The sequence below is a fragment of the Hippichthys cyanospilos genome, chromosome 5 (genome assembly GCF_059441005.1).
Source record: "Hippichthys cyanospilos isolate Australia breed blue-spotted pipefish chromosome 5, RoL_Hcya_1.0, whole genome shotgun sequence".
NCBI classification, from domain to species: Eukaryota; Metazoa; Chordata; class Actinopteri; order Syngnathiformes; family Syngnathidae; genus Hippichthys; species Hippichthys cyanospilos.
In genome coordinates, this window is record NC_142373.1 from 20,853,314 (window position 1) to 20,874,845 (window position 21,532).

A 21,532-nucleotide genomic window follows, 5' to 3' on the forward strand; every position below is an offset into this window, starting at 1 on the left:
AAGTTTTTGAACTTTAGAACAATTGCATGTATTCATTTTTGATGAAAAACGGTCTAAATCTTACACAGTGTCACTTTAAGACGGTTTACACTTATTGACAAATGACACATGTGCTTCGAATCACCCGATTAGTTTGTTTAAATGTGTATTGTCGTCCATTGTATATGGCATTCATTTATAAACGTTTTTTGATGAGATCAAGGGAGTAAATAGGTTGGTTTGGAGATTGTGCCGTTTCAATTTGTTTCTAAATTGACTGATTGCACTGGATAGGAAGGCTGGCAGATAGGCCTATATCGATAGATAACAGATTAACAGATAACAAAATGAAGAAAATAGATGCTTTGTGTACAATCTCAGAATTTTTACAGTTATCGATAGATAGATAGATAGATAGATAGATAGATAGATAGATAGATAGATAGATAGATAGATAGATAGATAGATAGATAGATAGATAGATAGATAGATAGATAGATAGATAGATAGAAGCAATTTAAAAATATGTACTGTAACAACGCACAGGCTTTTTTTTTAATTTACATGTGCTACTCATTCTAACAACACAGCCACTCAAATGTCGAAATTGAGCAACAACAAGCAAGCAACAAGAATAACATGGGACACTCGAGGTATATATAAAAAAAATGTAAGGCACACTCAATCAACAAATAAATTACATTTTTCACACAAAGTCCTTGTTTTCACAGCTTTCGAGTTTGTGCAATGCTTTAACATGTCCAGGTAGGCTTTCAAGTATGATTTGAAGCGACGCACAGGCCAGTCTTGCAGGTAGGACCTTGAATGACGTCACAGTTCCCCGGAAGCGCACACGTGCCTAGCCCCGCCCCTTCCAATACCTTCCGCCTCCTCCGAAGGAACGCCACCAGAGCCCAACGAGTAACCTGTCCCGCAGTGCCTCGCTCTTGCCGAGCTGCGTCCGCCGGCAGCTCCTTTACATGGCGCTCCGCCGCTGACGCACATGGACAGTCGTCAAGAGAAGCCCGCAGCCGTCATCTACGCTATGGAGAACAAACCCATCGTCACGTGTGAGCGCCGTTCTCGTCTCGGGCAGTTTAGCTTAAGCATTATTAGCACTAGGTTAGGATTGAACGTCGGCGCGAATTAGTTTAGCCAGATGAAACTGGCGCCTTGAGCTGTCTTGTTTTTGGGGAGGCCAGTGTGGCGATGTGGCTCGAACTACAGCCTCGACACTGCTCTGCGTGTGCTGGGCTTTGGCTTAGCTCGGCTAAACTGGCGGGCGGCTAGCTGGTTAGCGGGGGTAGGGGCGAGCTCGCTAGCTGCTACGTCGCTCACACAGGTGAGCGGGCCTTGACTGTGGTGCTTATTTGGGTCAGTGTTGTCATACAGACAACTCTTGTGACCTCCCTTACGCCCTGACATGACAACAAAGTGTTGGAGTTGTTTTGCTTCAAGTCTCAGATTCTCGATCGCGCATGCGCTCTGCCGTCTCTAGCTTCAGGGTTAGGCTTCCAGGTCAGTGTTAGGTTTTCATGGTCAAAACTCAAATAGAAACTTGCAGTCGTGTGTTGCATTCGAGCCCATTTTCATTCATATTGCTTTGGTCAGGTGAAGTCATCCGTTGTCATGCCTCTGATAGGACTACTGACTTGGCCTTATACTCTTCTACTGTCGAACGAAATTGACGACGAAGTGCCCGCCTCCAATGTTATTTGGGTTTGCTCGCGTGTATTTAAAAGCAGAAGTTAAAGGGGTACTCAACCCCCTGCAGGACTCTTGTTCCACCCCTCATAATATTTGAAAACGGCGCTCAAAAGGGGCGTTGCCTGGAGGGCAGTCGGACTTGTGAGAGGGAGACTGTTAGACACCGGCCGACGATGATTGACAGAAGCAAATTGACGCTCCAGTGATACTCCCAACTGCGACGTGCTTACAACGCAAGATGACTACATAAGAATCACTAAGTGACTTTGGTAGTCTCTGCCTGCCAAACTGTTTAACCCGACCATGGTGTCACACAGACACAGTTCATCAGCTGAACAAATTCATTTGGGTTTGAGTGCCCCTTTAAGGTTTCTCACTAAACATTCAAGATGGAATTGCGGTATCCTATTGAGGGTTCCCCTTGGTTAGGATTTCACATTGGGACTAGGCGTGAAGTTGTGCATGTGCAATGTTGGGATTACTTTTAAATGTTGTTGTGGTCTGGGCAGGTGCTGGGGACCAGGCCCTGTTCACGTCTCTCTACACCTCCCTGGCTCAGCAGCTACCCAGGGAGCCCATGGAGTGGAGAAGGTCAGTACAGACGACTGAATAACATTACGTTACATGAGGTGGATGAAATAATATTGTGATTCCAATGGGATAAAATGAATGAGCTGCGATTACTCTGTGAACACATACACGGATATATAATAGACTCCCTCAAATTAGCTGTTTTTTTCCCTCTCTGTACTCATGTATTATCTGGTCCTTGATTTTTAAGTTTGATTTAGGACAGGGGTGCTCGATGTGTTGCCTGCAGTCGACTACCTCGCTATTGTTGGTTAAAAAAAAAAAAAAAAAAAGTAGATCTCAGGGCAAAAACGTTTGGGCACCCCTGATTTAGAGGGAATGATCTGTCCAGCAGATGCTCTTTCCACATACCTATAATGATGATGATGATGGTCTTTCAAAGTATTTATGAAAGTTTTGCTATTTTGGAAATTTTTAGTTAGTATTCTTTTTTATTCAATTACTTTGCTTTTCAATCCCTACCTATAGCTACTTATGTACTTTTAATGTAAGCATGTTAAGCAGATTGAGTTATGTTGTGTATGAAATGTGCTATAAATCAGCAATTATAAATCTCTAAATTTCTAAACATACAAAGCATTTGTAAATTTCTAAGCAATATCCAAAGCGTTTATTTCTTCTTAATTCCCCGGTATAATACCTTCAATTTTCTTTCAAAAAGATTGTCAAAGAAGAGAAGACTGATAGCAGGTGGCAAGTATGACTTTGGAAAGATAGGGTGATAAAAAGTGAGGTTTTAAGTTGTCTATGTTGTGTGGGTCTGTGCGTGTGTGTTTGTATATGTGTGTGTGTGTGTGTGCATGCGTGTGCTTTCAGGACGTATGGGCGTGCTCCCAAGATGATCCACCTAGAGGCAAACTTTGTCCAGTTCAAGGAGGAGCTGCTGCCCAAGGACGGCACCAAGGCCCTGCTCACCTTCCCCTTCCTGCACATCTACTGGACCGACTGCTGCGTGAGTATCACATGCCTGCTCAACTGCACATACAACCCAAAAAAAAAAGTAAAAACATGTTAGGGCACAAAGAACACATCGTCACTTATCGTGTATCTCTAGTTTGCGGTCATGCTTTGGGCTGGTACTTCACGTTTGTGCATGCCCTCACACAGGACACAGAGTTGTACCGGAGCTCAGTAAAGGAGGATGTGAGCCGCTGGCAGAATAGCTTGCGAAGTCATGGCTCGGCGGACTGGCTCATCATTGTGGTGGACAGCGGCGACGCACGCAAGAAGAACAAAAGCAACATCCTGCCTCGCTCGTCGATCGTGGATAAGATCCGCAGCGACTTCTGCAACAAGCAGAATGACAGGTCAGCCCCAGCAGCCCCCCCTGCTGCCTTTGGCAGCACATTGATGTGCGGTGACGTCTTGAGCCACTTTTTCCTTCAGGGTAGGCCAGACCTCGCTATATGTTGACGTGTGCCCCCACCCCTCACCGACAGGTGCGTGGTGCTGTCAGACCCACTGAAGGACTCGTCACGCTCTCAGGAGTCTTGGAACTCTCTGCTGCTCAAGCTAAGGACGCTCCTGCTCATGTCCTTCACCAAGAACCTGGGACGCTTCGAGGATGAAATGCGCACCCTCAGGGAGAAACGCACTCAGCCTGGATGGAGCTTCTGCGAATATTTCATGGTCCAGGTGCACTAAGGCTTCTGTCCAATCTCAACCCTGACTCAATGATACTTTAAAGCACAAAACCTCAAATGCTAGGCCCCTCACAAAGCCTGCTTTTCTTAGATCTCTTCATTGGAACACACCCACAGCTTTTAGGGTCAGCTTTTGAGGCAGCTCTCAGGAAGGCCGAGCACGATTGGCAAGCTTAAAAAAGGAAATGATCAACCATCCGACGCTGGTCTAAACATGTTTATCTGCTGCACAGTGAATTACGCAGGATTCGGACTCGCCTGGTCCTCAAATTTGCATGAATTGACCCCCAATAAAATGCTTTTGAGAAGGAAAAAAAAAAAAACAATTTAACCTTCAAAGTTATTCAAAGTCCCTGGGGTGAACAAAATGTTCTTTGCTGTAATGTTTTTTTTCCTTCTCAAATCCAATAAATGATGCCTTTAGGGTTGCACGATTAATCAAATTTTAATCGCCATCACAATATTGGCTGCTGCGATTAATTACGCTGATCCTCTGCGATATTAACATTTAAAAAGCCAGCGGCTACTATCTATGTCAAATCAAGCACATTTGGTCATCCACCCACCAGGGGGCAAGCACAAAGTTAAGACTTCATTAAGCTTAAGAAATAGCGAGTGAGACGTGTCAAGAAGGGCAGCATGAGCAGCAGCATCAACTGAGAGAATGGGATGTGATGACGATGAAGTCTTCGCTGGCGCGCTCCCGAGATTTCAGCTTTCAATTCCACTTTAAAAATCTTTAGATGGCAATGTTTCCCACATGTCTGCATGACAAACACCTCTTGGTTCTAGATAGGCTTATTTTTTTCCATTGGTTTGCACTCAGCAAGTTAGCTGTGTGCCAGGTTTTTTCCATGTCTTGGGGGAATTTGTTTTGATTATTATTTACTTTATTTTAGTGGGAAAAAAGTATCAAGCCTGAAGCTTTGTTTATATACTGTTTGTTTTTGTAAAAAAAAAAAAAAAAAAGTGCAGTAAATAGACATGTTTGACCAAACGTGATGAATAATCGTGATTAATAATCATGATTTCAATGTTGACCAAATTAATCGGGATTATTATTCTCAACATAATTGTGCAGCCCTAAAACCTTGATAAAACTGTAAATCAGGACACTACAGCCAATTGCAGCTTTTGCATAAAATTCAGAATATCTGCCTATCCCATCCAACTGCTCAGATGAATGTACAGTCTACTGTGAAGTCATGCTTGTAGTTTCAAAGCAGGGTGTTCACTTGGGAGGTTCAATAGGGATTTTATCAGGCCAAAGCCTCCGATTATTCTCTCTTTGAATTGTCACCAAAATGGTACTTACTTAGAGCACTTTTGTTAGATAACGTTTCATTTGCTACGACAAAAACTTGTCAACCGAGACCTTTCTTTTTGATGCAGTTAATGATTTGCCAAAATGTCAAACTGCCGCAGTATAGCGGCGAATGAGTTACTCTGTCAAATTATTTTTTTTTTTTTTATTTTTGCCTTAAGTGCCGTTTGCTTTTCTGGGCAGGTGCCATCTTGAAGTCGGGTTCATTTCAAGGCAACCTTCCTATGTTGCCGGTGTGGCACGATGTCCCACTGCACTTGTGTTTTGATTGTTGCTTTTGGCACAGGAGGAGCTGGCGTTTGTCTTTGAGATGTTGCAGCAGTTCGAAGACGCGTTGGTGCAGTACGACGAGCTGGACGCGCTCTTCACGCAATATGTCCTCAACTTCGGAGCCGGAGGTACGCCCTCCACTCATGGCGTTCGTGGCAGATGGCGACGTGAACCTTTGCCAGTAGGGCTTGAGCATTGCAAATTAAGCTTTTCAAGCAGTCTCATTACTGTTTGAAGACATGTTTGGGCTCTCAATCTGGACTACTGTACTGCCAAATCCTATCATTAGTACCCACCTTTGTATAACATGGATCCCAGTTTTTTCTCAGTACTCATGTCTGATACAATTCCTTTTACTTTTGGGGAAGAATGAAAATGAATCAAAATTACAAACTTACAAATCAAGTGTAAATGATTTTCAAATGCTCCTAATCGTTATAGGGCCTGCAATTAGGCTAATGTAATTCCGGTTTGAGGTTCCACTTCTTCACCCACAGATGCGGTCAAATGGTTGGGCTCCTTCTGCTCGCCGGTGCTCAACTGGAGTGGCCTGCTGCTTCGGCGACCCATCGACATGGAGAAGCGTGACGGCATCCAGCGCGGCTCGGCCAGCCTTCTGGACCTGCGTAGCTACCTCTTCTCCCGCCAGTGCACCCTGCTTATCTTCCTGCAGAGACCTTGGGAGGTTACACAAAGGGCCCTGGAGCTGCTGCACAACTGTGTACAGGAGCTTCACCTGCTCGAGGTTTGCTTCATTCAGCTTCGCTTTGGCTTTGGATTGCCTTCCGTCGGATTGGCTGTACGTACAGCGGCCGCCGTCCTAACAGGTCCGCCTGCCGTGTGGCAGGTGTCCGTGCTAGAGGGGGCATTGGACTGCTGGGTGTTCCTCAGCTGCCTGGAGGTTCTGCACCGGATAGAGAGCTGCTGTGATCAGGCCCAACTGGCCGCCAATAGCTCACACACGGTGGGGCTGTGGGCCTATGCGACCGACAAGGTAAGCAACCACAATGGGCCTCTCTAGGTGCTTCATGTGTCCAGATGTGAGACATGCCCGATATCAAAAAATCCAGACCCATCAATTTGCGTCGGCACCAATACAGGCACTTGTTTTTCTTTTTTACCCACGTTCTCCACAGTCCCAAATAAATGCAGCAATTAGCATAAACAGGGCAATCTGATAATCAAGTCACAAATAGAAAAAGGAGAATAATGAAGGGTTTGGGTCTCCTTGTCTGCAGCTAAAGTCTCTGGGTCAACTGTGTGGCCTGGTTTCCCGCAACGGTCCAACCTCGGAAGACTTGAACAGGACAGTGGACCTGCTGGCTGGACTGGGGGATGAGCGGCCAGAGACTGGTAAGTGGATGCGCCCTAGCACAACGTAGAGCCCATGGACCACAGTTGGACTGTCATAACGACTTCACTGATTGGCTGCTACTTCGGATTTGCTGCCTGATTATTTGTCAGGTTTCTGGGGGATCAAAAGAGCCTGTGTCATGTACAATGCAACTGTGCCGACTCTGCCCTTTGAAGGCTAATTGAATTATTTGCTACTAACATTGAATGTCCAACTGTGTGCTCCCAAACCCACATCTTTGCCACTTCAGCATTTTCTCCAGCAAAACATTGTAGCTAAAAAATGAAATGTTGCTATTATTTGGCCAACTCAGTGCAGAATCTTTCCTCAGCTCCCACACTGAAATGAAACTAAAAGATATGAATACGTTTGGTGTGTATTTTTTATTGCTTTCGAGTTCTCTTCAACTCAAATTTATCTGCTCGGGCAGGGCTGGTACGTATGACCGCAGAATAAGCAAGGAATGCTTAGGAATGAACTTTGGTGGTGTTTAAGGTGCGGAATAAACATTGGAACATGGATAAAAGCTCAAAAAATTAGAATTTTCATGATATGGCCCTTTAACACACCAAAGCGCGAACTAAATCAGCAATTGTGGCTGTGTGATCTTACTTTGGGGTAAGTTTCTAAACGCTCATCCACGTGTGCTTTGTGGCTGACTGCAAACGCGTTGGTGTTTTTTCTCCATCAGTCAACAGTCTGCAGAGTCCCTACAAAAAGCTGAAAGAAGCCTTGTCCTCTGTAGAAGCTTTTGAAAGGCATTACCTGGTAAGCCGCCTGTGCCGCGCCACAGATCTCGCCATGCTTGCTTAACACCATCCTCCCATCCAATCAGGAGCTATGCCAGGCGGCCATGGAGATGTATCAGACTATCGGGAGACTCCGCTCGGCCCGACTGCTAGGAAAAAGTCTGGCAGAATTTTATATGTGAGCGCAACCGTGAGTAAGCCGAAGATGATGAAGATATTTTGACTCAAGCTCAAACTTTTGTATGTTGGGTGCACACTTTTCAGGAGCAAGGGCGAGCCAGAGCAAGCTGAAGCGTTGCTGGCCGAGGCCCTGCGCTCGTATGTTAGCGAGGGCTGGAGCTTTCCCGTCACCCACACCAGGAAACAGATTGGCGAGTGTCAGAAGCTACTCAGACGAAGCGTGGAGTATCTTGTGCTAAGCTTTACGCATGTACAATCACCCAGTCTAGTAGGACTACTGTGTTTTGAGGCTCACGTCGGCAAATGTTTTGTGCGACTTATGCTTGCTATGTAAAAACACTTGAGTAAAAATTAATCCAACATGCGTCAAAAAGGAACCAACGCATCTTTTTATTAGTTGCGCATCTATTTATTAAACTCCCACATGTTGGGTTACATCGCGTATAAAACACAAGAACTCGATCTTTGAGGTTGTTTTATACTAAACATATCCAATCTTGGGGGATCTGTACATAACTCAAATTTTGAGGGTGTTTTGTAGCTTAGTAAGGTTGACCCCAACATTTTGTTTGAATTGAATAACTAAAAAACAAAAACAATTGAGAGTTACTTTTTGACCTCTGAGTTTAACTAAATTGTCAGTTTGAGTCATAAAATTAATCAACAAATGCAATTTTGAAATTCATGTTCACGATGGCGCAGTTTTACCTGGTGAGTCCCATTGTTTCCTTAATCGGAGTTCCGCGGTAGCTCCCTGCAGACCAGTGCCCTCCTGGCGGGTGACACCAACCTCACCACAGAGGAGAGGACGCACTTTTGCCGGGATGTCCTCAACTACACCAGCGAAGCAACTCATCAGGGTGAGTGACCACCACCTCCACCCTCTGGAGGAGTCCCCGCACTGATGCCACACCTTGCGCTCTCTCCACAGGGGGCACGGCCAAGGCCACACTGGACATGGATGTCTTTGCTCGCCTCGCACGGATCCGCTTCAGGCCGGACGGCGCCTGCGTGCACTCAGGCGCCACCCTGCAGGTACAGTATGCTCTTTTTAACCTGAAACACTGTGTGCTTGGATTTATTTTCCCGTGCCATTTGGAGAACAAAAACGGCTTGTTCGCAATCGCTGGGTACGTCCGCAAGTTACAGTATTGAGAAAGTTCACAACGCTGCTGTCTTTGTATCGTGTCAGGCATCACTTGCCGTTATTTTAGCGTGAGCCTAAAAATAACTGCGGGTCTCTGTCAATCTAAAATGAACTCTTAGGTTAGAAATAACCCAAATATGTCTAGAAAAAAAAAACGCAAATTCAATGTTTGGGTCTATTTGCCCAACTCTGGGTTGTTTTGCTCAAATGAACCCCCAGCAGAATGGGTTGCTGCCAACAAGACAACCTAAAAAATTGGAACCACCAAATGGTTGGGTCAAATTGACCCAAATATTCAGTTGATACTTTTTTGGTCAATATTTGAATGATTTTTGACCCAACCATTTTGTCCTCCAGATTAATTTGCTGGGGGTCCTTTGTTTTGACAACATCTGACTTAATGCTTTACATTTAATTGCTATATATTTATGTTTTTTCACACAGGTATCGTAATTATGACTCTACTACTGTGTTTGGGCAAATGTTTCAAATGTGGCACATTTTCAGATGGAACTTTCTAATGACATATTTTCTTTAATGTTCTTTGCTAAGAGTGTATAAAAGTGGGTTGTGATTTTGTGTGTGTGCAAAAATGTGATTCGGGTAGAGAACCAATGTTCTTAGTTTTTCTTTTGCCCATGAATAAGATTCTTCCTCAAACTATTGTAATATTTTGAGTAAGAGAAGTGAGCCTGCAGCAGATATTATTCCATACGTTGTTGTGACTCACGCGACCTTCTTGCGCCCAGGTGGAGCTGACGCTGCGTTGCCTGATGCCTGTGGCCGTGCATGTGGACGAACTGACTGTGGGCATCCACCTGGACACCGGCGAGCATGCCTCCAAGGGGCGCGGCAGCTCGGGCCTGCCCGAGCTGGTGGACTTTGAGGCGGCCCTCTCGCCGCCGGTGGGGCGCCCGTCCTCCCTGGGTTCCCTGCCCCCACTGGAGATGGACGAAGCTCACGACCGCAGCCCCTCAGACGATTCCCTTAGCTCGGCTGGCGTGGTGTGCAAGAACGCCCATTTGGTCATACGCCGCCATGACAGCGGCTCACCTCAGGATGCACCCCGCCCCCTTGCTCGCAATGACCATGCCGCGCCCGCAGCCTTGAAGGAGGGCGCGTGCATGTTGAGGGGACGCCACATCACGCTGGAGCCCGGAGACAACAGCGTCGTCCTCGCTGCACCTGTGAGATGCTGCTACTGGTTACACAACCTGGAGGCTCTCTTCTGTCCTGTTGTCATCTTTCATGTACCGCATTTTCCGCACTACAAGGCGCACCAGATAATGCGGACTTTCATTGAATGGCGTATTTTAAAACTGTTTCCAGATATAAGGCACATCGCAGTTTAAGGCGCATAGAATAGAAACTACAGTAGTGGCTGGGGTTGCATTATGCATCCACTTGATGGATCTACACTAAAGGGAATGTCAAGAAAACAATCAGATAAGTCAGTCAAACTTTGTTAATAGGCAATCAGATATTAAGAATAAAGATGATTTGTGGAAAGTACTGTGTGAAAAATGGGGGGGGGGGGGATACCTCTTGATTACATAAGACTTTTAGATCAATGCATCAATTAGATGAATCAAGAATTATGATTGAATTAAATATTTAATCAAATTGCAACCAAAAACCTTAAAATGTATTGTTTTGTAGATAGAAAAACAGTTTCTCGATTTTTTTTTTTTTTTTTCCTTTTCTTGCAAAATTGCGCTTTATTTTTCAAAAACTCATAGTTTTTGCACGTTTTCCCCTGAATGGCTTCAATATTGGGGCATAGATAGCTTTCAATACAGGGTGTTCTTAAATTTTTAATTGTAATTTAAAATTTAAAAAATACATTTATAACAGAAATGCGGAGGTAACACCTGAAGAATTCACATAACGATTAAGTTATTTTTTCATCCTCCTAAAAATGAAAACTCACAGTTTATTCACTGTATAAAGCACTCCAGATTATAAGGAGCACTGTCAGCTTTTGATAAAAATTGAAGGCTTTTAGGTGCGCCTTATTGTGTGGAAAATACGGTACTGTTTGTGTGGAGTGGATTGGGCTTGTATTTGTTATTCTGTGTGATCACAAAACCTATTCATACTCAAAACACATAGCACCAAATGCCACAGACACACAAATAATCTGTTTTTCTGCAGAGCGACGAGCCAGGCACCTACACACTGCGCCAGCTGTGCGTGACCCTGGCCCACGTCAAGTTTGTGCTGCCTCACATCTACCCCTCTGTCCAGTATCACATCTACTCTCAGGAACCGCAGCTCACTGTCCGTCCACTCTCAGGTGAGGTGGGCTGCCGCCATTGCTTTGGCAACTGTGACCCGCAATGTAAATAAAATCATAGTGCGTCCTTTTTATTTCGTCTTTCAATATCAAAGGAGCTTTTAAATGAATTTATTTTGTTAAAGCTGTCCATGCATAGCTGCTGAAAAAGAAAGGTTAATTTGAGAATTGCCCTATTTTTATTTTTATTTTTTTTACACTGGTGCATTGAACCATTTAGTTTGCTATTGCACTTGTCAAGTACTCGACATAGTTAAAAATAACTAATACAAAAAGAAAATACCAAAACTCACACAAAGCAGTCTTTTAAAAAAATGCTTACAATTTGTTCTAAAACAGAGGTAGCTGAATAGAAAATAATAAAAATAAAAAACTAAAATGGAACTATAATGATTTTGTTTTGCACAGCAAAAAAAAAAGGTCTGACCCCTTCACAAGTCTGCTCTTTGTGCATCCAGAGCCGCTGTTGGCGGGTCTTCCACAGATGGTGAAGTTCACGCTTCTAACAGGCCACTACGCTGTGAAGAAGGGCGATGCCCTGCAACTCAGCAACAGCGACAGCATGCCGGTTCTGGCCAACTCCAGCTGCATCGCACGCATCAGCAATACCAGCGCCGGTATGCGCACGGCGCACCTATCAGTGTAATGTCAGCTGGCAGTTTGACCACACTAAACGGTGTCCCCTCGTGCACAGTGGCCTCGGAGAGCCCGCTGTCCGTCCAATCATCAGATAAGGTGACCAGCATCAGCCTGCCCGCCACTCCTCCCTACCATACACTGGAGTTCCAGCTGGAGGTGCTTTGTCTCATCCCATCCGGGCCTGAGCGGCCTGACAGTGAGAGGCTGACCAACGGCGAAGTCCGCCGCCGGCCGCGAAGCTACAGTCACCCGGACACGGCCATGACGGCTGTTGATCAGAGGGTGAGCTTTCTTGGTGCGCCTCCCTCCTGCTAACGTCCGCTCAAGCCCTGGCCTCTCCCTGTCCTTCCAGATGTCCATCGATTGTCCTTGGTCCATCTACTCCACCCTGCTGAGCCTCACTTTTCACATCCCCTTCAAGACGGAGCACTCACTGCTGTCCGCTGGAAGCAGGTTGGAGCATAGCCATTCGTGTCGCCCTGTCGCCTTTTGCGCTATCTCGTCATCTCGTCAGCCTGCAACTCAAACCACCCTCTTCCCAATAGTATTGGAAAAATTCATCTGCCTGTGCAGTAAAATCATCTGGGTGATCAGCTCCCGCAATGATGAATTATGCTATATGCAAATACCTCAATTATGGGGGGGGTTGGGGGCTTAGTTTATTTTTATCTTTCAAGGACTGTGGTTTTTGGGTGGCGTTTTACTTGCAAGGCCCTCAAAGTTGAAGAAAACCAACTCATATAAAGTAATGTCCCCCCACAGTTTATGAGATGAACACACAGAGTGCGGTTTGACACAAAGGCAACAATACCACCACACAATGAGACGTGTGCTCTCTTTGCAGAAAATTCATCCAGGTTTGCGTGCGCAACGTGTCAGATTCTGACTTCACGCTGGCAAATGTCAGACTGGCGGAGAAGGGGCAGCGGCGGCAGCAGGCCGCTCTGGAGATGCGATCCCTCAATGTCACCGCGCAGCAGGTGAGTGTTTTCCTGCTGTCTGCAAACGGCAAGTCTCCAAAAACAGAAAGGGAAAAAAAAAACACTACTCAGGAGTCCCTAAGGCCAAAAAGGCGAGTACGGGGTACTGAACACCTTGATACAGGCTGTTCGGTCCCTGTATTACCGATGACAGATTCGAATCCGGTGAGAGTTGGACTCCGCCATTGCTGCCCTATAGATACTGTATGTATGTACATTATCTTAATGGACAGAATGTCTAGGTGCAGCTGAAGCATTGAGGGGGTCCATCTTGGGGGTCTCAGCATTGCTTCTCTGCCATTTGCGGATGATGTGGTGCTGCTGGCTTCTTCAGGCCATGACCTCCAACTCTCGCTGGAGCAGTTCATAGCTGAGTGTGAAGCAACTTGAATGAAAATCCGCACCTACAAATCTGAGACCTTGGTCCTTAGTCGGAAAAGGGTAGAATGCCCTCTCCGGGTCAGGGATGAGGTCCTACCCCAAGTGTAGGAGTTTAAGTATCTTGGGGTATTGGTCTCGAGTGAGGGTAGAATGGAACTGGGGACCGACCGGCGGTCACATCACTTCTACTGTGATGAGGATGCGGTGAAGAGAGAGCTAAGCCGAAAGGCAAAGCTCTCTATTTACCGGCCAATCTTCATTCCTGCTCTCACCTATGGTCACGAGGTATGGGTCATGACCAAAAGAACGAGATCCCAGATACAAGCATCCGAAATAATTTTCCTCCGCAGGGTTTCCAGGCTTTCCCTTAGAGATAAGGTGAGAAACTCTGTCATTCGGGAGGGGCTCAGAGTCAAACCCCTAAACCTCTGCCTCCAGAGGAGCCACTTGAGGTGGTTTAGGCATTTGGTTAGGATGCCTCCAGTACACCTCCCTAGTGACGTGTTGTGGGCATTTCCCACCAGGAGGAGACCGGGGACAACTCAGGACACGCTGAAGAGACTAAATCTCTAGGCTGGCCTGGGAATGCCTGGGCATTCTCCCGGAGAAGCTGGACGAAGTGGTTGGGTAGAGGGAAGTCTGGGCTTGCCTGCTCAGGTTGCTGACCCCAGATAAAGCGTTTTTTTTTTTGTTCGCTTGTTTGTTTGTTTTTGGGGCAATGACGGATGGGTTTCTCTTTCCTGTTTATGTGCAGTTACTGTGCAGCAAGCAGAGTGTGTACTGCTTGTGGGAGGCCACGTGCAGTGAGGATCTCCCGCCCAGTCTTGAATGCGTCTTCTCGGCGAGCTTCTGTCCCCGCGGGAGCTGCGATGGCGACTCCGCCTTCAAGCCCTTCCACTACCACTTCCTATTAGACAAAGTTCCCGTAAGAAACACTTGGGAGGGGGCTAGCCTAGCCTAGCTGGTCAAGCCGCCTGACAGTAAACTTGTATTGCCGTCTGGCAGACCTTGTACAGCGTGAGAGCCGACATGATTCCCCCGGTGGGCGAGCGTCACTGTCGCTCCGGCTCCCTTTGTGGTCTGGAGGTGGTCATCGGGCGGCTGGCCCATCCCGCAGATGGAGAGCCACCCGCCACCGAAGACAAAACTGACGCAGATGGCCTTGGGAGCAGCAAAGTCATGTATGAAGGTGGGATGCCCATGGTCATGTGCTTCTTCAAAGAAAAAGCGCACAGACAACAAATGTGACATTTTTCCATGCAAATAACACTGCATTTTTTTTTCAAGTTATCAAGATGTGGAAAACTCAACATTTTGCATGCAAAAGTATCTGTACAGTTTAAATTATTGTGCCTATTGACACCTTCACGAAATCATAGTTTCTATAGTTACATTACACTTGATGGCCCTTGGTCCCTGACCATAACATTTGCTTTATAATTTGAAGGCGGTGTAACTGTAGTCGTGCATTTGTGCCTGCTTGTGTGTGCAGTAGCGGACAGTAGCAGCAACTGGGCAGTGTGTGGTCGCAGTTCAGGCCTCGTGTCCATGCCGCCGTCAGGCAGTTGGACTCACAAAGTCCACATCGAGGTCATGCCGCTCTTCGCCGGGCATCTTCCCTTTCCCAAAATCAAAGTGCTAAAGTATCTTCCTCACAACCCCAATGCCGCACAGGCAGAGGCTGGTCAGTAACACGCATAAAACTCATACATCCACACACACACACATTTCCCTCGCCTTTTCGCTGCTATGCAGGTTTTTTTTATTCTTTCAAAGGACCGTTTGTCACTTCACAGCAGCACATGATGCACTGCAATGCTACTAGTCTCCCACTTTCAGTCCTCACGTGGAGTCTGAAGCAGTATAACAGCCCTAATACACAATCTTGTTCAAATAAAGTCCCTTTTGCTTAAGACTAAATCACTGCTCTTCTACGTCTGCAATCTACAATTGGCGGGGGTAGTTGGTCTTTTTTTTTTAATAACTTTGATTTCCAACATTAAACACGGTTGATCAACAAAGCATTACCCTCCCTGCAGTGAGCATCCAATCACGTCACGTTCAACGTGAGGATTCTAACTGGTCAATTAATGACTCGATTGGCTATTGCAACTGTATTAACTATATGGGCCTGTTCACGTATGCCTTTGCACACGGCACAGAAGGCCCACAACTCTCGATTGGAATGCCCTCAAATGGGTCTGTTTGCAGGCAGATTTCATACAGACTGGCGACACGAGTTAGCTGAATTCTAATTGGATAAAACCTCTAACCTAAAACTACAACACTGGAAGGAGCGTAACCAAATGGATATAATATGACACAAAAAGAACAGAATATGAAGAATATTTTTATTTAAAAAAAAAAATATATATATATATATATATATATATATATATATATATAGATATATATATATATAGATATAGATATATATATATATATATATATATATATATATATATATATATATATATATAGTAAGAATGAATTTAAAATGAAACAGAGAAGGCCTTGCTGGCCCTGATGGTCCACCACTGAAAAAGTGCTTCATACTACTACTTCTGTATTGGCATAAAAATGGTTTATTGAAATGCATTGTTGCGCTACCATGTTCCAAGACCCTGCAGGTTTTGAGATATCTGTAGTTTGCAGAAATGTCGCCAATGAATCTATACCGTCGATTTTGATTCCCCGTGATCAATGTTGCATGCTGACCGCACCTGCAGCCATATTTTTTTTGCTGAGTGTGTTGTGTGGGTTCCGCCGTCCTCAGATAGCCTGGTGGAAAACGACAGCCTGTCTCTTTTGGACAAGACATTAGATGAGGCAGCAGCCGACACGGCCAGCGTGCGCAGTCGTGGCAGCGTCCAATCGCTGGGTGAGCAGCAGCACAGAGGCGCAGCCCTACCTCGCCTGGACGCCTTCAGTCCAGGTCAGGTCTTCAACCACAGCCACGCCCTGCAAGTCCTGGTCCTGCCCGCCACCGACGACCACATTGTGGAGGTCCACGCCACGTGACCGCGCCCCACCAAAATCCCACTTAAGATATGAAGACTTTGTACAGTAGCTCTTGGAAAGAGACGTGTCGTTCGTACACGCTGATAAGCATTATGGACTCGAGCAGCGCCCATGTGTGCACACTCGTTGGCTGGGGCTCACCCGGCCATCAAATGAAGACCATACTATGATGTGCTAATTCTCATTGTTTGGCCTACAGCAAACACGCGCATGTGTATATTGTAAATGTTTAAAAAAAAAATCCTATTTGATTGCAAGGCATATTATTAATAAAATTCTCAATTGTGTGACTGGTGTGAGTCAGTCATTATTTATTATGTGCTGACTGAAAACTGAGGAAGTTTGGGTCTGTGCATCACAGCCCGTTGACTCGACAAAGGGTTCACATGCGCTCTTGGTCCTCTTCAGTACATTGGATAGGGCCAAGGTGGGACGCAATGTTCCATGTTCCTTCTCATCATCAGATTAGTGCAACACCCAGGTACCATGTAGATAGTACACAAAAAGAAACATTATGATGGAGTAAGATTGCTGTCAGCAAGTGGTATGTGATGAATGATTTGTATCAGTAGTGGTAATAATTTGTGTTTTCTATTAACAAATTGTGAGGATTTGAATACTTGTGACTATGGATCAAAACTGTGTGGGTTTGATTCATTGTGATTACTTATGAATCTAAATTGTGGGGCTTTTAATTCTTTTCTTTTGACTACAAATCCAAAACGTGCAAGTTTGGTCTTTTCAATACAACTCTCTTTTCTATGAATACGAAGCTTCAATATGCACATCTTCACGTCTGTGAGGAGCACAAGATTTATATTGAGATGATTTCAGCGACTATGATTCAAAATTGGGTTTGAATTGAGAGTGCTATCTTTTCAATACAACTCCCACTTCTACAAATACAAAGTTTCAATACAAACGATGAGCACACCTTATCCTTTACACTGAAGCCCGATGAGCTGTTCAAAGCTCCGTGTTTCATGCTGTTGGCGTCTGCGACTTTGTTCTCGATCCATGTACATTTTAAGGATTTGTAGCTCAACTATTTCCTGGTAGCTTGACATGACATCTCCCTTTGTATATTGTGCATCATATTCACAGGAGGCAATCCACAGAAGAGATTAGTACCCATGTTTTTCCCTACATTGTTCTCAGTAGATGTCTGCTTTCATGCAGGACGATGGAAGACAGTTTTTTTGGAGAAGCTCGGCTCAAAGCATTGGAGCTATAGTAAGCAAAATAACAACCTTGAACCATTGCTCGATTATCAAAATAGTTGCTAATGAAATTGATTGATCCTCGATTCATCTTGACAGCTCTACTGGTTTGTTCTGTCTGTTTGTGACTTGATGAAAATCAGACGTACTGATGAGAAATTGCTGGCCAAATGCAGCTCAAGCTTGTGAGGGTTTCAACTGCCTTGTCTGTTTCCGCAGCGGCCGCGTGGCCGTTGCCTAGCAACCAGAGGAGGTATGAAGAGCAGCCACATAGGTTCGGGCAGCTGAATTCAGGTAAAACCTTCAACACTTTATTTGAGATTTGTAGGTGGCTTTTTCAGTAACACATTTGAAATTAACAAATAGCTCCTCGTAAATACATAAACTCATCAATTATATAGCAGTAATGTACCAATAATGCACATATAGTGCACCTACTTTTAACTTCTTGGATCCACAGATATCACTTTTGTTGCGTTGTGTTTTTGTTTGTCCTCCAGGGTACTTCATTAAAAAGTAGCTCATTTAAGTAATGATTTATACTAATAAAGTGACTTGTGACTTGATTGATTCCAAAACCTTTGCACATAGTTGTATTTGTTGTATCTTAGGTCATGTGAGTTATTTTAGCTAATTATGAAGTTAGTGATTTTTTTTTTTCAAGTAAGAGTAAAGACCCCAGTGGTGCTCGCATCATGGCCGGATGAGGTCTTGCATGCCGAGCTGAAACCTCCTCCAAGTCTAATTGAGCATTTCTTTCAAAGTCACATTTTCATTTTCATGTATTATCATTTGACAAGCTGGGCTCCACGAAGGCCACGCTGGTCGTGTAAGAATGAATTTGTCAAAGTCCCTTATGTTGCCTATGCTCTGCCTGAGGCTCACCTACAAACTGGATACTGTTGTAGGTATCACTTTGCAGCCAGGTTGCCTAGCAACAAACATGTCCACTGATCAATTAATAATTCAAGGTTCACATGATGACATCTAAAAATAGGGGCAGATGTGCAGACTTGTTAAGGCTCAGGAGAGGAGTACCTGTAGAATGGATTGAGGTCTGTTATGTTTATCTATTTTAAAAAATTAGATAAATAAAAGTAGAGCCCAGTATCCCGCATAAGTCACTTGTCAAAATATACAGACAAAAAAAAACATTCACCTCAAATTTTATTTGTGTACTGTGCACTGGGTTTTGTAATTTACAGAAACTAACTGAAGATTATCCGCGATGATCCCAACAAGTCCGTCGGCGAGTAAACCGGCCTCCCCGATCCCAGCCCATGAATCCACCCGCCGGCACCCGTCCCCATTAAACTGGTTAACGCAGGCGCATCATGGTCTGGTTCGGGCTGAGGCGGAGCTACGTGGCCTGCAGGAAATCCAGGCTGCGGAGACGAACTCTGTGCACCAAGGGATGGAACGCGCCATTCTGGGAGTTCGCCGGGAAGAGCGCCGCCTGATAGAGCGAGTGGAGCAAGACCACCGAGATGCACAGCAGAGCCTGGAGCAGGTCCACAAGGAGAATGTGGCAGCCGCCAGAGTTAGCCAGGCCCTGCTGGATCAAAGGCTCACTAATCTGCTCCTCCTTCAGCAGAGAGTCCAGGAGACTGTGCAGCAGACGCCGGTGGACCAAAATGTTTCAAACCAGTCTATGTTGCTGAAGGAGGTTGCGGAGTTCCTTCAACCATGGGAAGTTTCAGTTTCCCTAAAGAAAGTGACCTTCAAGCCCAGCTCCCAGTCCAACGCCATCACTTTTGGAGAGATCCGTGTGCAGGGGCAGAGTTTCTCACTGCATACCGGAGGTTGTGGTCCGCATGGGCAGCTGTGCGCACTTCATTCTCAGGAAAACAGTCTTCAAATTCCCGAAGTAGACAGAAAGCCTCAGGAACAGGGCAGGGTTGTCCAGAAAATGAGCCTAAAGTCGCACTGGGACCAGGGGACAGAATCAATATCGTGTCTGGAGCACAATTCAATGAGCTACAGCCTTTTGGGCAGAGAAAAAGATTGCTCCAGGGGAAACAGGACTCATCGGCAATCGTGCACAGTATCCTCAACTTCTTCATTTGAGTGGAGTCAAGAGATCCAGAAAGGAGTTGGAGAAAAAGTAACTTCAGCTAGTGGACCACTCAGTGCAGGAAAAACGTCTCTCTTATGTCCTGGGAAGAGCCAGAAGGAGTTCTTGGCTAGCCGTAGCTGCCGTAGCTGCCTTGACCTCTCTTGGAGAGGATGTCCTCACTCGGGCCTCACCCAGTCCTTGGATGATCACTCCCTCGGGACACTCTGCAATCCGGGCCGCGCAGCATCACCAGCGGACAGCGTAGACTCCAGCTACACTTTTGTCATCAACCCCTCTCAGGAGTACGCCATCAACAGAAGCTCTTTGAGCAATAACTGCCATCTTTCCAAGTCTTCGGCGGACTTGCCATACATGGCACGGCCCCTGATTGGCAGCGGGACCAAAGAACGCATTGGAGCGTGCCTGGAGGATCCCCAAAGTTTTGCGAGACCAACTTTGCCCCCTCCTAACGGGGGTCTCGAGGTTTCCGTAACGAGGCAGCAGGCGTCATACCGAGGTCCGAGTCTGATGCCTCAACCGCTCGTGACAAGGTCTCTGTCTATGTCCGTTTTGGAAGTCTCCTCGCATGAGCCCAAGAAAGGCCAAGTTGAGGGAGGAGGCCTTTCGGATATCCCGGGGCTCCAAGAAGAAGCTGAGCCAAGAGAGGGTCGTCTTATCCGACAGTTTGGGAAGCAGGGCTCGGGTCGAGCCGACTTCACCCTGCCAAGTGGTCTGCATTGCACGCCACATGGGCAAATCTTCATCGTGGACTGCGGCAACGCTCGTGTTCAGGTATGTGGACTTGCACCAAGCCTAGACCCTCTTTGGCTGCAAAAAGATGGCGGTACCATTACTGCTTCCTTACTTTTTCTGAAAACAGGCTTGTGCAAAAATACGTCTGGGAGTTGATTTGTCCTCTGTAAACATAAAATGCTGTTTCCCTTACACTCCATAGTTTTTATTATTTAACAAAAGTTTTGCGTTTACCTTTTTGAGGTTTTTGGTTAAATGTTATAATTGACCGCCACAAATGACGGTAGCTCATTTGTGGTAATATTGTACTCCAAACGAATGGTAAACTCTGGGCCCAGGTCACAGATCCCCGGGGCAACGTCCTCCAGCAAGTCACCTCCCCAAATTCCATTGGTTTTGCCGGGTGCTGCAGGAACTGGTTCGACGTCGCGGTCAACACCAGAGGCCTAGTGGCACTGAGCTGCGCGGCAGAGCGCACCTTGCTGGTCTTCAACAGACATGGACGACTCCTCCAGACATTTGGGGGATCCAAGGCGGGCGGGCCTAAAGACGAACTAGAGGCTCCCAGGGGCGTGACAGTGACATGGCTTGACGAATTCTTGGTGGCGGATATCCGCAGAGGTGCCCTCGTGGCCCTGAAACTGGACCACAAGACCGGGTCCCGCTTGGAGCGTACGGTGGTGACCGGGTTTCACCGCCCTTACTTGGTGGCGGCTTGTACCAGCTCTGGAATGGTTGCCGTGTCGGAGCGGGGCACAGAAAGCGGTCGCGTGCCCTGCATCAAAGTCCTTGAACCTGGCTGGAACACGGTACGAGTTCTGGGAGTCTGCTCGGCCATGGGGCCCGTCCTTGTCCGCCCCTGGGGTGTCTGCATCGACGCTGAAGGTGACGTACTGGTGGCCGACTGGGGGGACGTCCACAGGGTCCTGGTGTTCCCGGCGAAGGGAGTGGGCAGCTCGCTGGTGGAGCGGGGTTTGAGTAGTCCGCGTGGGATTGGCCTGTTGCCGGGAGGCTGCCTGGTGGTGTCCGACGGTATGAACCACTGCGTCAAAATCTACCGGTACAAATCGAAAGTGATGTAACGACGTTGGAGTTTTCAATGATTCTGGTACATTTGCCCGACAACAAGAAAAAAAAAATCCATTCGTGGAAATTAGATGGAAATATTCCAGCCCTGTTCAACTCAAATCAAGAGCACCAAAGACCATGTTGCAGCCAACATCTGTTTTGTCATATTTCAAT

General features: G+C 46.2%; 2 protein-coding genes across 2 annotated transcripts; both read left to right on the forward strand.

Moving 5' to 3' along the window:
* The first annotated feature begins 862 nt into the window (after window positions 1–862).
* Window positions 863–16,548, forward strand: trappc10 (trafficking protein particle complex subunit 10). The gene is made up of 24 exons (XM_088415405.1): window positions 863–1,049; window positions 2,196–2,277; window positions 3,094–3,229; window positions 3,385–3,584; window positions 3,717–3,912; window positions 5,531–5,642; window positions 6,012–6,259; window positions 6,362–6,508; window positions 6,753–6,867; window positions 7,560–7,636; window positions 7,704–7,795; window positions 7,882–8,022; window positions 8,548–8,657; window positions 8,729–8,832; window positions 9,694–10,131; window positions 11,099–11,240; window positions 11,699–11,857; window positions 11,935–12,161; window positions 12,232–12,332; window positions 12,724–12,859; window positions 13,995–14,165; window positions 14,246–14,429; window positions 14,733–14,924; window positions 16,017–16,548. The coding sequence occupies exons 1-24, from the start codon at window positions 983–985 to the stop codon at window positions 16,259–16,261; spliced, it is 3,822 nt and encodes a 1,273-aa protein (XP_088271531.1). The 5' UTR covers window positions 863–982; the 3' UTR covers window positions 16,262–16,548.
* Window positions 16,549–18,709: 2,161 nt separating this feature from the next.
* LOC148423957 (uncharacterized) lies at window positions 18,710–21,372 on the forward strand. Its single transcript, XM_088415031.1, has 2 exons — window positions 18,710–20,329; window positions 20,629–21,372. The coding sequence occupies exons 1-2, from the start codon at window positions 18,710–18,712 to the stop codon at window positions 21,370–21,372; spliced, it is 2,364 nt and encodes a 787-aa protein (XP_088271157.1).
* Window positions 21,373–21,532: the final 160 nt, after the last annotated feature.

Excerpts from the sequence above, each read along its gene's own strand:
- LOC148423957 (XM_088415031.1), top strand. The coding sequence starts at position 18,710 with ATGATCCCAACAAGTCCGTCGGCGAGTAAACCGGCCTCCCCGATCCCA. Across the intron at positions 20,330-20,628 it reads GCGGCAACGCTCGTGTTCAG|GTCACAGATCCCCGGGGCAA; the intron begins GTATGTGGACTT and ends CTCTGGGCCCAG.
- trappc10 (XM_088415405.1), top strand. The coding sequence starts at position 983 with ATGGACAGTCGTCAAGAGAAGCCCGCAGCCGTCATCTACGCTATGGAG. Across the intron at positions 8,023-8,547 it reads CTACTCAGACGAAGCGTGGA|CTCCCTGCAGACCAGTGCCC; the intron begins GTATCTTGTGCT and ends GTTCCGCGGTAG. Across the intron at positions 14,430-14,732 it reads CAGCAAAGTCATGTATGAAG|TAGCGGACAGTAGCAGCAAC; the intron begins GTGGGATGCCCA and ends TTGTGTGTGCAG.